The sequence below is a fragment of the Lineus longissimus genome, chromosome 5, assembly GCF_910592395.1.
Source record: "Lineus longissimus chromosome 5, tnLinLong1.2, whole genome shotgun sequence".
NCBI classification, from domain to species: domain Eukaryota; kingdom Metazoa; phylum Nemertea; class Pilidiophora; order Heteronemertea; family Lineidae; genus Lineus; species Lineus longissimus.
The window spans coordinates 18,969,176-18,984,484 of record NC_088312.1 but is presented as its reverse complement, the minus strand read 5'-3'; the positions used below and the strand labels follow the sequence as shown (position 1 = coordinate 18,984,484).

Genomic DNA, 15,309 nt, shown 5'->3' with positions numbered 1-15,309 from the left:
TCTGCAGTGGCCAGTACGGTGGTCGCCTCTAGTCTGTCCATGTCTAAGAGTGTTGCATCGAAGGTTCTGTCTTGCCAGGTGTTTTTGTGGGCCATTTCAGTAGCGTCTTTACTTCTCTCTAGGAGGTACTGGGAATAACATGAATATAATTTGCAGAGCCCCTGTACAGAGGGCACTGCAGATGGACACGGTGTTTACAAACCATGTAATTCATTCATGGACTGTCCGTTACACCTTGCCAGATGTGTGAAGATACCAAAATCATTCAACCATTTAGTGACTGATCAGCCAGCACACCAGATGCTCAATTTCAAGTCTTGAACAGCTTTGTGTGGGCACTTGTTAACAGTCCATTATAAAATGACTATCGCAGCTACTGCCTGATAAAAATCCCATGATGCATCGTAGCTGTATACGAGGGCATTTTTGGCGATTTTAAAAATTAGTTAACGTGTCATGAAGTATGTAACCTGTCTTGATGCAAGAAGAGACGAACACAATTTCTTACAAAATGGAAAAGACATTTATTTTGACAAGATCAGTACAAATTGATACATATACATATACATGTAAATATAAATTAAGATTCATTTACAATCGACTACTTTGGTGTTGCTAGCTGGACACCCAAGAACCAAATGTTTCTATCTACAAACAAATTCAAATTGATTTCATTACACTAAAATACCCTCTAGGGGTATATGGTAATAAAGAATAATTTCGAGCAAATATACAGTACAAAATAAGATAAAGTAGAATAAAAAATATGTATTACATGTGAAATAGAAAGCTATACAACGTATAATATGAATACCAGTAATAATAACAACTTGGTAGTCTTATTATATAAACTAATTACAAGAGCGCTTTAAGCAGGCTTGAGCATATCTTGAATAAGGATTTATTCCTTCTAGAATATATGCAAGTATAATTCCTCGAAGGAGCAAGGTGCTCCACTATGGGAGCCGCTACAAAAAGGATTAATTAATTAATTATTATCATTGAATTAACATGCGAACTAAAGAGAAATGGATCATTGTCAACCTATAGTGATAATATTGAATTGCGCACTCCAAAGGACCCACTAATTAGTTCAGCTGAGGAAGACGAAGGGCAGTTCAACAGCTGATTCATTACACATTTGTGGGAGGACATGTTTTGAGGAGATATACTGGTAATTTCATACAATTTTACTCTTAAAGAGTCATAGGCTGAACATGTGGTAAGAAAATGAGATACGTCTTCAATTTCACCAGATTTGCACAGACATCGCATGTTCTCTCAGTCCTGTCCATACCAGAATGTCTACCTGTCTCAATTTTTAGCTTATGGGCTTCTAGCCTTAATTTTGTTATACAGGCTCTATCTTTAACTGACTTTATATTATTTATATAGGGTTGGATTTCAAATTTAACATTAAGATTTTTGTAGACCTCCAATTTTTTGTTGGCAGATATAGCACTAAAAACATCCTGTTGACTAATATCATTTAACCTGTGTTGAGCTAATGAGTAGAAAGATTGCCAATTGTCAATATTAACATTTGCTTGAGCAAGCCACATGTAGCCGAGCCCAGAGGTGTCTAGTAATTTTTTCACATTTGCTGCCCAACAGTTCTTAAATTGATTAACCTTACTTGTGACATTGGAAGCATCTAAAAGATATGCTTTCTTGACAAATGACAAACGACCATACAGCACAAAATGACGAAGAATAATATGAAAAGTTCTTTTACACACATGTACATTCAGTTTTACAATGGTCACACATGTAGGAGAGAATCCTAACATCTATATCGGCAGACATCCAGACTTGGAACCAGTGACTGTAATTTTAACCGCTAAATTTCTTGATTTGCAAAGAAGAAAAATTGTTTTGACTTTTTGGCAGATCACGAACTTTTTTGTAGTTTTTCCAATCAAAAATATTCTTTCGCAATTTTATTTTCGCGAATTGAGTTGATTCAAAAAATCTGAAAATAAACGCCTGTGAAATATTTGCAGTTCACAGTATTTCTGTCCCTACTCACCACAATTAAAAAGTTAAACTCAATATGTACACTACAATGAGGACCTTAACCATTGGCAGGGAAATGCAATTGGAATACAAAGTTAGTTAGCACAGTTCAGTGTTCATTTGCCTAGTTCACATAAAGTTCACATTGGCACTTGTAAGGCTGCGATTAAAAAGAGTTCGCATGTTCACAAGTAATGTGACACTGTTCACTTTCACGTGTGACATGAAGGACAAACAGGTCATTTCCAAATTCACTCGCATGTCATTGACAGCAATGATAAAAGTTCAGCTGCATCGAAACAAGTGGCCGAAAATTGGTGCCAAGAATGTGACAATCGCTAGCACTGAACATGTGGGTCAGATCTTCAGAAATGTCAGCATTGCGTACACACAACAGAGGTATAAGACAATCAATGATACCCACTAAGTGTCATTGCGTTCATAAGCTACGCTCTTGTCACCTCCGCCTGTGGTGGCTTCTGTTGGTATTCACCTGCCTGTGGCATTGGCATCGGCAAGTTGGCAGTGACTGGTGGTAACTGAGGCATAGCATAGGGGGCGCCAAGGAACTGATCCGCAATTCTCCCAGCCTCTCGTAATCCGCTCAACCATGCTCCGTGCACCGTGGCAGGGTAGTTGCGTATTGTGTGTTCGCCGGCAAAGAATAACCGTGGCATTGATGCGGCGCTCTGAGGGGCGCCGGGGGTGACTGGGCCTGCCGCTACCGGACTCGCCATGAGATCATAGTCATTTCCCGACGATCCAGCTGCTACATATGAATATGACCCTCTGGACCAAGGATCTGCTCTCCATCGAGTCACAACCGTCTCTTTTGGCTGTAAGGGGAAAAGGATTCCAATTAGAGGGTTGAACAGTCTCAATAGTTTGGTGGTCAGCCATAGCACTGCTTCATTGAAAGTTTCTGCCTTTACGGTTGAAGTGGAAATAGACAAAAGTGTTATAAGTAAGAGGGAAAGGCACACAAGTTTAGCAATGATAATGAACTTCCTACCTGAGGTACGGCACTGTTTCCAAATATACTCTTCAGAACAGCGATCGATCTTCCCACAATGACGTCATCGCTGACGTTTTCCATGATCGCTGCTGCCTCGCCCGCGACCAAGGCGAGTAGAACGGGCGCCTTGTACAGGTTCCAGAAGAGGAAGAGTTCGCCACGACTTGCTGTGGTGCTGCCAACATGGCCGAACAGATTGGCGTTGGGATCCCAGAAGACGCGGTCAAAACATAGCACAACCTGTGGAAATAATCAAATAAGACATTTCTAATTCAAGAATTTCAAGAATCGTTACGAATAAAAGTGTAATCTTTGCATACCTGTGCACACCCCATGCAGAAATGAGTCTCACCCCCACATATGATGCCAAAATTAGAATCATGAAAACAGAATATTTTACTACACACTCCTCCAAGTGCCCTGCAGCAAACAACAGCACCCCTCACAAAAAATACAAAACTGCAACCTGTTCGATGACTACATGTAGCACAAAAACTTTTAGACTTCCGGATGTAACTTGTCAGTCAAGGCAGACCAGGAGGCACAACCACTTTGTCCAATTTGAAAAAAATAATAATCTGATGCAGCCGTCAGACGAAGAAAAAGACAACCCACTGACCTTGTTCAGATTTCCATAGCCCATGCGCTGAATTGCAGCAGTCTTCCAATCGGGCAGTGGTGGAACAAACTGTACGGAATTCATGGCATTGCCCCGTGCCGACTCCTTCAGGACACCCAGGGGAAGAGTACACAGCACGGCGTCTCCTTTGTACGTCACTGGGTTACTGTTGTTCCGCGAATTTGTGGTCACGACTTCTATGCCTGTGGAAAGAATAGGATGACATGTTTTGTTTTGGTGAATTGTAACTCAATCCTGTACCATTACAACACCATGTATCACCTCAGCAGTTATGGGGAATAAACATTCGGCACAAAATGTAGCAAAGATGACCACTTGCCACTACAAATAGTCCCAGTGCAGTTGTACATGCAAGACAGTGAAGAGCAGAAGTCACAAGATTTGAGCTCAAAGCTTTTTGTCTTGTAAACCTGTTTGTAATAAGTACCATTCCCATAAGTCATCTTGTTTCCTCCCAACTTTTTAAACACATCAGGGCCTGGTTGTTTAAAGAAGATTTTGTCACACACGCTAATGTTAACTTAACTCGGCATTTTCTCCTTCAGTTAAGCCGATGGACGAAGCTTGTTTTGAACAAACGAGCCCAGATCTTTAAAAAAATAGCTTTACCTTGCTGCGAGTATCTGACTTGTCGGACCCCTGTATTCAGTTTGATATCCAAACCTTCGGACAGAGCCACTGGCACACACGAATAACCATTCCGCACTGAAAAATAATTAAAGTTGCATAATTGCAATGGCCCATGAGAACTCCTGCTACATGTGCTACTGAGCTGACTACTAGAAACTGAAAGGTTCCAATGCAGCACTTAGAGAATGTAATATGCTATTAAGGCCTCAGTAGCGAGGACCAGATCATTCAATACATAACCCGCTTACTGCTAACTCTAAGTGGACTGGCAATCCAAAGGCCTATGGTTCCAATTCCAGTCCATGCAACTTGATTTTTCTCTGCTTTATCATTTTACCTGTCAAATGACTCCCAGTGAATTCAAAGTCGTCATCTTGATCCCAGTGCTTGAGTGATAACGTGGAGAGGGGTGTGGCATTGGCAAATTCAAGGTTGGCAAAGTGCCAGTCGAGGATCTGGCGATCACGTGAGGACAAGTACACATCACTAAAAAATAATACAAAGAAAATGAAAAAATGATGAGAACAAAATTGAAAAGTGAGATTTTGACAAAAGTTTTTCCCATTGTTATGTAAGATTTGTTGTCTGAGAAATGATCTCTTACCTTGGCGGTGTGTTCTCAAGTTCTTGGAGTTTTTCTTCAATTTCTTTCTGTTGTGCTGCCAGTTGGTCCCATTCCTAAAATAGCAGAAGAAAGCAATTTTAGTGCTCTAACATAGCTACAAGGTTCAGCCAGAGGGAGGGAGAACTCGAAGGCCTAATCTGCTTGTCACTGATACAATAGCCAACTTATGCTCCACTTGGAGTAACAGGGTTTAAAAGTGAGCTAAAAGTGTCACTTTATTTTTATCTGACCCACATACCTTACACGTCGAATTCAAGTCCCTGAGTTTGCTGCGTAGGAAAAACTCCCCTGTGATATCTCGACTTTGTTTCGATTCCGACGCCTCCTTGTATTGTTTGTTGAGATTCGATATCCTCTCTTTTAGCTGTATCATCTGCAACATAAAAAACATGCGTCGTCAGTGACCGTGTCTCTAACATAGATCTATGGGAAAGAACGGGAGTGAGAAACACTAATGGGGTAGAAATTATTGGAAGAATTTACCCTCTGCCCACACCTGTTGCCTTGGTACCCAGCAAATTTCATCACCGCGGCTGCATTTCTTATTTTTCAATCAATGGCCCTATTTCCAAATAGATTGGAAAGTTCCACTTTGAGCCAAAAATTACCATGCCAATCTGGCAACAAAGTTCTAGCCCTGAAACAGCATTGTAATGAAGAAGGGGATGGGTGGGCTCTGCACCACGCGGAGGGCAGCAGAAGGTGGTGTTACAAGGGATGCCCTCATGACCACGGTTCTCCACTCTTTGTCCAGGCACAAATCCACAGCACACCCAAACTCATTCACTTTTTCCATTTTAGCACCAGGACAAAAATGTTAGCAACCGGACCGATTCATTGAGCTGGTAATGGTTTTTCTGTTAGAGTACCAGACAGATTTTGTTGCCAAGCTGAACAAAACTGAAATCAAACCTAAATTGTGACAGAATATGCCTAAGAGACTTGTTACTTGTAGAGAACACAGGTGACATTATATCAGAGTGAGATGTACATGGAAGACACAGGCTATAAACACCCAGCAATATGTGAGGGTGATCAATGGTAACTGAGGGGACGTCATTGTACTAAGTTTCGACACCTCCCAATGCAACATCCTATTCCTAAAATTTGACTCACTGAAGTCTGATTTTTCTTGAGCTTTTCCTGAAGTTCTATAATATTTTTCTGATACTGGATCTGTTTTTCTTTGACATGTTTCTCCTGCAACCTGGAAGAGGATAACAATTTGGTTATAACATGTCATGTGCCATCTACTTCAATAGTAAACCCCATCAGCAGATACTAACTTATCTCTTTGATATGCAGTGGTCAGAGCAGCACTTGTTGACAGGCATGGGGTTTTTTGATGAAATATTTTTGAATAACTTGATAGATAAGTTATTTTTGGACCAAATATTTTAGATAACTTGATCGACCAAAAAACTCTTCTTCAATCAGTAGTCAGGAATGTGTCGTGAAGAAATATCTTGACAGAATACAAAACAACATTTTCACTACTAGTATCTTGGTCTAAATTCATCTTGTTACGTCAATTTTTTTTCACAAGAGATAATCCCCAGATAGCACTGGATTAATGCCAAGATAATATAACTTGTAGTTTTGCCGGACTGAGGTAGAAAAATATTGTGTGCAGTGATTGACTTCGAGGTTTCCTACACAGTCGCTATGAGGGCAAGTGCTCTAAGATATCTGCTCCTTAACAACTGAACTGCGGCCCTGCACTGAGTTTTATATCAAAACTTAAGACTTTCTACTTGTCAACGGGCAACCACGTCCATCTGATAATTTGGAGGTTCAGAAGAGCAGACAAGCGGGAAAATCGAACCGTGGAGTGCTTACTTAATAACGAGCTCCAGTGACTGTCCAAGTGTGACCGCTTTCCCCATGATAAAGTTCAGGTCCATTTGGTGTGACATGTAGGACGTGGCCTCCAACAAGCGATTGAATTCCCTCTCAACCATTTCGTCTTTGTCTTTGGGCACTTGCTGAAAAAGAAATGTATAAGATGTCAACCAACCAAACCTTTGGACAGGTCCAGAATAACCAGAAAGGACTAAATTGGGACCAGTCAATGTATGAACTTACTGTATTTCCATTTGACTCATACAGAGGACATCTCTGCTTGATTTTATGTAACTCCATATTGACCTGCTTGCTAAGGACGGTCACCGGATTCCCGCCGAGCCCCGTCACGACCATCGCGCCAAGATCCGCCACGTAGTTAGATTTACGGAACGTAGCAATCCGGCCGCCAACACGATCTCTGGCCTCGAGGACAATGACTTCCATTCCAAATGAATTCAGTTGTCGCGCTGCTGCCAAACCGGAAATGCCTGCGCCGATTATGATGACACGACCAAGTCTTTTCACCGGCATTGGTTTCAGACGTTTAAACACACCGAAGTTGATATAACCGTGCCTCTCAAGATAGGCGTGCACCCTCATGGCCAATGGCCCATCACCTGAAAATATTGTAAAAAGCATCAGAAAACGAAGCACAGATATATAAAGAAACTGACAAGGTCTTGTAATAACCTTTTTCGTACTCAAAATGTTGCTCCTTTTACTCTGGTTTCATGGTCTTATTTCTGGACTTTACAAATAAGCCTTGTTGCTGCATTCTGCACCCTTGGCATTAGAGGTACATATAGTTCTCTCAGGAAGGCCATGCAACAGAGCGTTGTTCTAGCCCAAGGAGAAGTCATTAAAGGATAGCTCCTGGAATAAATCGCTATGGCGATAATCGGGAAAACTAACGCACCTGCATATTCCGTATATCATTATTATTCCAATATAGGACTGTATATCGCTCAAAAATTTGCGTTTGTACCAATAAAGGTGTTTTCAATCCACCAAACACAGAGTTTATGGAGGGCGCCATTTTCTCACTTTTTTCGCGATCTCTCCTCTAAAACCGGAGAATCGTGACGTCACGCGTGCAATTCACATTGTCAGTATTGTCACAATAGCAGTCAGCCGATTGATATTTTGAGATCGTGTTATTGTATTGTTATCAAGGGGGCTTCGGATGATGAAAGCTACGTTGACAGCAGTGACACTTCGATGAGCAGCGGGAGTTATGAAGATTTGGATGTAGGGGGAAATGTTGGTGTACAGGGCTACCAGTTTGAGCCGGAATATGAAGAGACTGAGAGGGGGAGATTGACGTTATGGCTCAAGCTATTGAAGATGCAGCTGGACCCGATGTTGATGGCCAAAATGAGGACCATGCACCGAGGCATTTTGCATTCAAGCAATCCATATATTACGCGAATGTCCAAATAAAACGAAATTAGAATGATTTAATTGCGTGAAATCTTGAGACATGTGAGAGAGATGTGAATCGCGAAGAAACGGATATTGACATGGATTCACACACTGCGCACGCGCGAAAAGCGTGACAAGCCCACAATATGCACGATCGGTGCTTCGGAATTTCAGCCAATCACTGCCATTGCACACACCGCGTCATCACCGAGGAAAATTTGACTCAAAATGGCGCTGTCCATGTCAGTAAAATAGGGACTATTAATATCAATTTTTCTCCCTGAACTATAATATTTCTTCCACTTTCAAAAGGTTTGTGGTAAAGAGGAATACTCATTTAATATATTTCCATTGGTTTCGTTCAAAAAGGCTGCCAATGATTTATTCCAGGAGCTATCCTTCAAAGTATGTGCCTACATTTTGGGGCTTGCAGTGTTTAGATATTTTGGCATGTTCCTAATGAAGTGCAAGTCGGAAAGTGCACTTTTGCAGAATTTCTTCATATAAATCATGTTCCTAAAACTTACTGTTATACGGAGCTTCGATTTGTGGTAGGGCATTCTCTATTGTCAGCTGTTGCATGGGGTTCTCTAGCCAAAGTTGTAACTGTGGAAAGATGGACAAGAAAATCACTAGAGACATTATCGGACAGTCTGCTACATGGAGAAAATTAAAAACAACAGCCTAATTCTTTTGTCTTGCTCAGAATTTGGTGGTTCATCAATTTATACTGTAGGTCAGGGCTCGACACTAGCAGAGGTGACATATGCTAGTTCCAAAGAAAAGGGGCACAGGTGTAGAGAGAGACCTGGCCGAGTTTTCTTCACAAAACATTGGACAAAGGTTGCAAGATCATGTCTGCTTAAAATCTTGTACTGTTTACAGAATTTACTGTTTAAAAAAATCTATTAGCTTACAATTCTGTTGCGCAGATAGAGGAACACCTTTTGCGTCTGGGGCGAGCCTTGTGCAATGTCGGGGAAGAAGCTGGCTTCTTGTGATGTCATCTTGTCATGGGGAAGACGACTCTGAAAGGCTGCTCCCTCAAGACCTACAACCAAACAACACATAGAAATGAACAGAAATATCAACATTTAATCCAAGGACGGTCATTCAGTCTGAAGCATTTCATAGTTTTTCAAAGTAATTTTCTTACTCTACATGTGTTTGTGTTAATACAGCACTACCAAAACCCTAGATTTTATGTCCTTCTTGCATCAATTGTACCTGGTAATTCCGAAAGAGCTTTCCCTGTGGGGTCTTCATGGTCACTCTCCTCTTCAACTGGGGGAGGGACTTCCTCAGGTGGCTTAGGTTTGTCGGCAGCTGGTTTCTTTTCACCACCCTCTCCAAAGTCCTCCTCAGAAAGGTTTGCAAGCTGTTCATCCATTTCTTTGTATTCAACCTTGAAAGGGAAATGAATTACATTATCATTGACACGTATGATGTATGACAAGTAAAATATTATGCTTTGTTGATAAGAATGCCTGCCAATTACATCAATGGCTCCACATCAACCATACCGTCATGAAAATACTTTCAGGAAAATTGGGGAGAAAGCAGGATGTTCCACGACCCGTCACAAAAAAAACGCCAGCAGCTTGGTTATGGTACCTTTCTGTGAAAAAAACAAGGCAATGCAAATTATAATACAGGATTAGGAAACAAAGCCCAAAGTCTTGATACCTTTGGTTTCTTCCTCCTGCTTCTGCGCTGAGCAGCATCATCGTCAAGATTACCATCATCGTCCTGGTCCTCAGGACTGGATCGGGCTCTTTTGTTTTCATCGCCGGAGTCTGCGATATCCGCGACAACCACCTCACTTCTCTCCTTTTCTTTACTTTTGAGGCTGCCGTTAGAGCTAGCAGCACTACTTGCCCTGGAGGACGACATGTTTATCTACGATTCTGAATAATTTTAATCAAAATCGATAGTTTAGTTTTTGAGAAAACATGCGATTTATAGCGTATTTTGAAACAAAACGTGCAAATTCTGCCGGCCGGTCATATATCGTCACGTGATTGCCAATCTCTCCGAGCAATCGTCAATCCATATATTCAACGCTGGACTGACAGATGTATTAATGCCTTTGACAGTTTACTTCTATAAACTTCGCAACTAAAATAGTTTCCAAAAAATTCCGTTAACTATAGCATAGCATACAAAAAGCACATTACAATACATTTAGTATTGATGTTGGTACATTATTTTGATATTTTATTTGAGAAAAATATGACTCTGATTTTGGTTAATGCAAATATTCGTTGGGCAGATTTTTGGCCATTGTACGTGTTCTACAGATAATGGCACTTTTTACAGAGACATAAACCAACTGGTGACACTTAACGGGACAATATAGGCAGCAGCTAGGCAGGCAGCATAAAGTTACACAACGTCGCCAATAGGGGTCTCTCACACCTCACAGTACGTTGAAATGATTCACGCTTGTACGAGGATTATCTAGTGCTGAATCAGACTTTTCCCAGCGCCCTTACTGTATATATTAGCCACCTGCAGAATTGGCCTCTCTGCTCTGGTAGGCTAGTAGGGCCCTATGTAAATGTTGAAACGAGCCAAATGAAACAAGCCAAACTATAACAAACCAATTAAAAACAAACATTCTAAACAAGTAATGAAGATCACGTTCAGATATAATATGATTGCGAGGTTGATATTTGCATATGAAATTATAAAGCACTTTTATTTATTTACTCACGCCCACCTAATTTGGCTCGTTTAAGTTTTAAACAAGCCAAAATAAACGAGTGAATGAAACGTCCCATGGTGCACCATGCAAAGCTAAAAATGAACCAATTTGAAAGGGACTATGTGAATGACGTTATATTTTATGCCATAAACATACTTGACCAAATCCTGCAATGAATAGGCCTACTACACATAAACTGGGTCTTTCAGTTCAGGTTTCAAAAGTTTTTTTGGATCGTTTAGTTTGGCTTGCTTTATTTGGCTCGTTTCAACATTTACATACTACCCTCTGCTCCTGCCTATAGTCCCCCTTTAACAGGTGCCCTCGCTTCCAGGTACCTTGGAATCGTGTATAGTGTAATTGTATGTAAAAACTTTCCTATGCTGAATAACAAGTCCTGCATGCGAGTATATCATTGTTGCAGAATGTGGCCATTGGTTGATAGGCTCCATTACATATTTAATTCATTCGCCGATGATGCACGCATAAATTATGTTATGAGAGTAGACGTATTATAATTGCGTCGGCAAGCACATTGACGCTCTACCTATCTCTTATTCCCGGGGTTTCAAAGGTGGGTCAGTGGCTCGTATTCGAAAGGAGCGGTTACAACGCAAAATGATGGCGGAGGAAGAAAATACCACGTATTATTATGAGGAGCATACTGTTGAAGAAGTTGTGGAAATAAAAAATGTTTTCGACGCCGGAAAGTGCCAAGTGGAGAATGTAACGGTTTATCTTGATCGCGCGGAAGTTTGCCGATCTATCAAGACGCGCATCACTAAAGGAGAGAATCAGATAAACATTAAGAGATTATCGCCCAGTATCGAGAAGGATTCACTCCGGTAAGTCTATTTTAAGAACGCAGCATCCAAAAAAGTTCCGCTTTTGTTAGAGAATTCTATAACTTTTTGTCAGTCCTTGCGTTCAAGACGCGCATAGCTTTTCACGAGTATACCTCGTTCTATAATGCGTCACTGCAGAGATTATGAGATTTCAAGTTAGGCGCGTCGAACTACTTTGGAAAGCACATGTTCTTAATATGCCCTCTTTCTTGACGCGTTATGGGGGTACATTGTTTCAAGCACAAGTTCAAAATAATATAGTCCTAGGGTTTCTTTTGCTTGGGAAGGATATTTTAGAAGTTCTGATATAATATGCTGGACTTGGTTAATTTATAGGGCCTCATGACATTTTTTACAGGTTCATACCCCATGTTTAATAAACCCAACTCCTCTGCCTAACAGGCCCATCAGGGCAGTCATTGGATAAGGTTCATCACCCTGGAAGAACTTAGTAAAATGTCAACCTCTGGGCCATCTTTAGTCCAGGGGTGGGGCTTTGGTCATATTGTGCCCTACCCCACATTTGGCTAACTCTAGGCCTGTATAGCCAACTAAATAGCCACTTCTAATTTTAATTAGAATGCCCTAGGTTTTACATGCTGTTCAAAAAAGTGTCTAAATGTGACTGTCAACAACTACATCTAATGAGTGCTGATTGGGCCTTGACACACAAATATCCTTATCATAAAGATTCATTTTCAAATAGGCTACCATGCAAGCAAATAAATTCATGGCGATATAGTGTGACTTTTTTTCTCGAAAAACAAATATTAGGTCTATGTATCTGGGTCATATACCAATAGGTAATACAAATGTAGTTTCTGTTTTTAATGCATATTGCAAGTATGAGGTTAATTTTATTCCAAACATAGACTAATGTAAGCATTGACTGTATTTTTAGATAGAGCAAAGCACTAGGCCTGTTGCATACCAGGCCTACTTAGCCCTGTGGCTGGCTCATCAGCTGGCATTAATTGTCATATTATTTTAGTCTTGAATTTCTAGGACATAGTAGTCAAGTGTAATTATCACACTGAACATTGCATGGTTAGGTCAGTGATATCTGTGCTTTTTATGTTAAATTCGATTTGTCTACCTAATGAGTACCTAATAAGGTACTTGGATGATTATGTTGTCCTTAATGATGCCAGTTCTATCATGTCATTTTATCTCAAGGCCATTGTCTGTGGGGTTGCTCCTCATGAATGAAGTGTGCAAGATTAACCCTTTGCTGGTCTTGGAGGTATAACTGGTTGAATAAGGGAGCCTTCCATGATCTGTATGATGATAATCAGAAAACAATGCCCATGGCTTGTGGGCTGAGTCAGGAGGCCTATGCCTACCATTGTACCTTTCAGTCAGTGTTGATTTAAAGACTGTATTAGTCCCTTGTACTAAAATCATTTGAAAGTATTGCTTTGTTGCCTTCTGTTTGTATATGTAACTTGGTATGACAGTGGAACCTCCCTAAGTTGAAACCTCCCTATTATGGACACCCTCTTATATAAAGATGCATGCCAGTGCTGTGCACATCACCCGCAGGTCATGGGGCCAGCAGCAAAAGGGTTAATCATAAATCAAAAACCGTGTCAAACGATTCATCAGAAAACACCATGTCTATTCTGTTACATCTGAAAATAGGTGATAGCAATTTTAAAAGATTACAAATTCCATAATCAGTCAAAGAAAGTCGGGATAAGACCACTTTAACACAATGTTGGCAAAGCACAATTACCATACTTCATAACTTTGCAAACTTGTTTCCATCAAATTTTGTCCTCAACAGATTTGCGTGATCTGACAAAAACTGTTTCAAATTGTTCGGCCCAATTGGTTACCTAGGCAACCTGTCACCAGACAGCTGAAACCTGACACTTTTCGACCTACCAAACAATAGAAGCGCATAATGTTGTTGAATGAATGATAAAAAACAAAACCTCCATTGGAAGCTGTTCTTTGTCTGAGGCGGAGCATACACACACATGATCAGGATATTGACATAGATGTCATATTTTATGCAGGTTTTGAAGTTGTATTGGTAAGAGATAGATGATGACCTACTCACTAGCCACACTGCCAAACCGTCATATTTTTTGTTTGGAGTATGATACAGTGGAATCTACCTTAACCCTTTCCATGCGGAATTTCCAAAATTCTATCCAGCTTAACTTGCCAAGTATCCTGCCAGCCGGACAGGAAGGGTTAATGGACACCTCTGTTTGAAGGACACCTTTTCTATTGGGGACAGTGACTTTGGTCTTGAATAAAACAAATCAGAACGCCTCTATTGTCAGTCTAAATGGTGTCCTTAATAAATTGGTTCTAGTGTATAGTTGATTTTTTGTGACAGTTTGAAAATGAGCGCAAACCAGGATGTTGACACAAGCTTGCAGCTATCATCACATGTGTGTTTTGATATTTGACGAATATTTAACATCGGTATGAACAGAATACATTTTGATGTTAATGGAATACACATATTATGGAATAGGTGAAGGCAATGTTGTCAACATCTTGGTGTGCCTTTCGATAGCAATGGAAGAAACCAAAATTGCACATAGAGTGGATGAAATGAAAGAAACCATAGAGAAAATGGTGCAAAAATTGTCTTTGAGCATTCATCAGAGTTCACTAGTGTTAAAACCTGGAGTTGGAAATTAGAACAAAACTTTGCCCATCAGTAAACTTTGTAATCCCTGATATGCCCCTGAACCTTATAACCCCCCTCACCACCACCACCACTACCACCACCACCACCACCACCACCACCACCAACAACATGGTCACTACCACCACCATGATCACCACCACCACTACGACCATCACCACAACCAACACGATCACCACCACCACCACCAACATGATCACCACCACCACTACCACCACCACCATGATCACCACCACCACTACTACCACCACTACCACTACCATGATCACCACCACTACCACCACCACCACCACCACCACCACCACCACCACCACCACCACCACCACCACCACCACCATGATCACCCCCTCCTACCTCATTTACTCTACCTGCACCAGGCCTCTAGCATGTTTCTGGCTTTCTGCACTGATCTAGTAAGCCTAGATAATGAGGGGATTATCCTGCTTCCTTCCTTCGATACATCTTCATCAATCTCTTCCAAATCGTACCCAATCTGGTGCATTTTCTGATTCATAGAAATCTGGGTTGATTCATTTTTTTTCCAACTGGCTATGTTGTTTAATAATGAGGAGAAGTCCTGTGCAAGTAGAATAGAATGTGACTTGGTATGGTTATAATGCCCTTGATAATGCCATTGGTCCTTTGCGATCTCAGAGCCTTGTGTGTCAAGATGAAGTTGATTAACTTGCTAAAGAATTGCTTTTGCCTCTTGATCTCACTCCCTCCTAATGAAATTAGCAGATCAATTTGTGGATTTAACCCTTTGGTTGAGATGAAAGGAATAGGAGGAGATAAAACTTCATGAAAATGGCTGGACTAATCATGAAAGGCAATTCTGTTCCTTTCACCCCAATGACCAAACTTACCTTGTTGTGCCTTTCTTTGGGTAACACCAA

At 40.9% G+C, this 15,309-nt stretch overlaps 2 protein-coding genes across 14 annotated transcripts in view; one reads left to right on the top strand and one right to left on the bottom strand.

Moving 5' to 3' along the window:
- Positions 1-539: 539 nt before the first annotated feature.
- On the bottom strand, positions 540-10,188 carry LOC135488369 (lysine-specific histone demethylase 1A-like). The gene is made up of 14 exons (XM_064772958.1): positions 9,880-10,188; positions 9,421-9,598; positions 9,111-9,244; positions 8,721-8,799; positions 7,012-7,388; positions 6,766-6,911; positions 6,043-6,133; positions 5,165-5,299; positions 4,906-4,979; positions 4,639-4,787; positions 4,281-4,376; positions 3,651-3,853; positions 3,029-3,271; positions 540-2,852 (listed from the first exon to the last, which is right to left on the bottom strand). The coding sequence occupies exons 1-14, from the start codon at positions 10,084-10,086 to the stop codon at positions 2,463-2,465; spliced, it is 2,502 nt and encodes an 833-aa protein (XP_064629028.1). The 5' UTR covers positions 10,087-10,188; the 3' UTR covers positions 540-2,462.
- A 1,209-nt stretch (positions 10,189-11,397) lies between these two features.
- Positions 11,398-15,309, top strand: part of LOC135488724 (protein F37C4.5-like) — a 111,029-nt gene continuing 107,117 nt past the window's right edge. For 6 of the 13 annotated variants that reach the window (XM_064773472.1, XM_064773468.1, XM_064773477.1 and 3 more), the window contains exon 1: positions 11,399-11,745. In XM_064773472.1, coding sequence (XP_064629542.1) covers positions 11,519-11,745 — 227 coding nt within the window. In that variant the 5' untranslated portion in view covers positions 11,399-11,518. Of the gene's footprint in view, positions 11,746-15,309 lie in introns of all 13 variants that reach the window. The other 7 variants (XM_064773467.1, XM_064773473.1, XM_064773471.1 and 4 more) reach the window with 2 other exon arrangements.

Bases quoted from the DNA above. Each gene is read 5' to 3' on its own strand.
- LOC135488369 (XM_064772958.1), bottom strand. From the start codon at position 10,086: ATGTCGTCCTCCAGGGCAAGTAGTGCTGCTAGCTCTAACGGCAGCCTC. The intron at 8,800-9,110 runs GTAAGCTAATAG...ATCTTTCCACAG, and splicing joins TCTATCTGCGCAACAGAATT to TTACAACTTTGGCTAGAGAA. The intron at 4,377-4,638 runs GTAAAATGATAA...ATTATTTTTCAG, and splicing joins CACTGGGAGTCATTTGACAG to TGCGGAATGGTTATTCGTGT.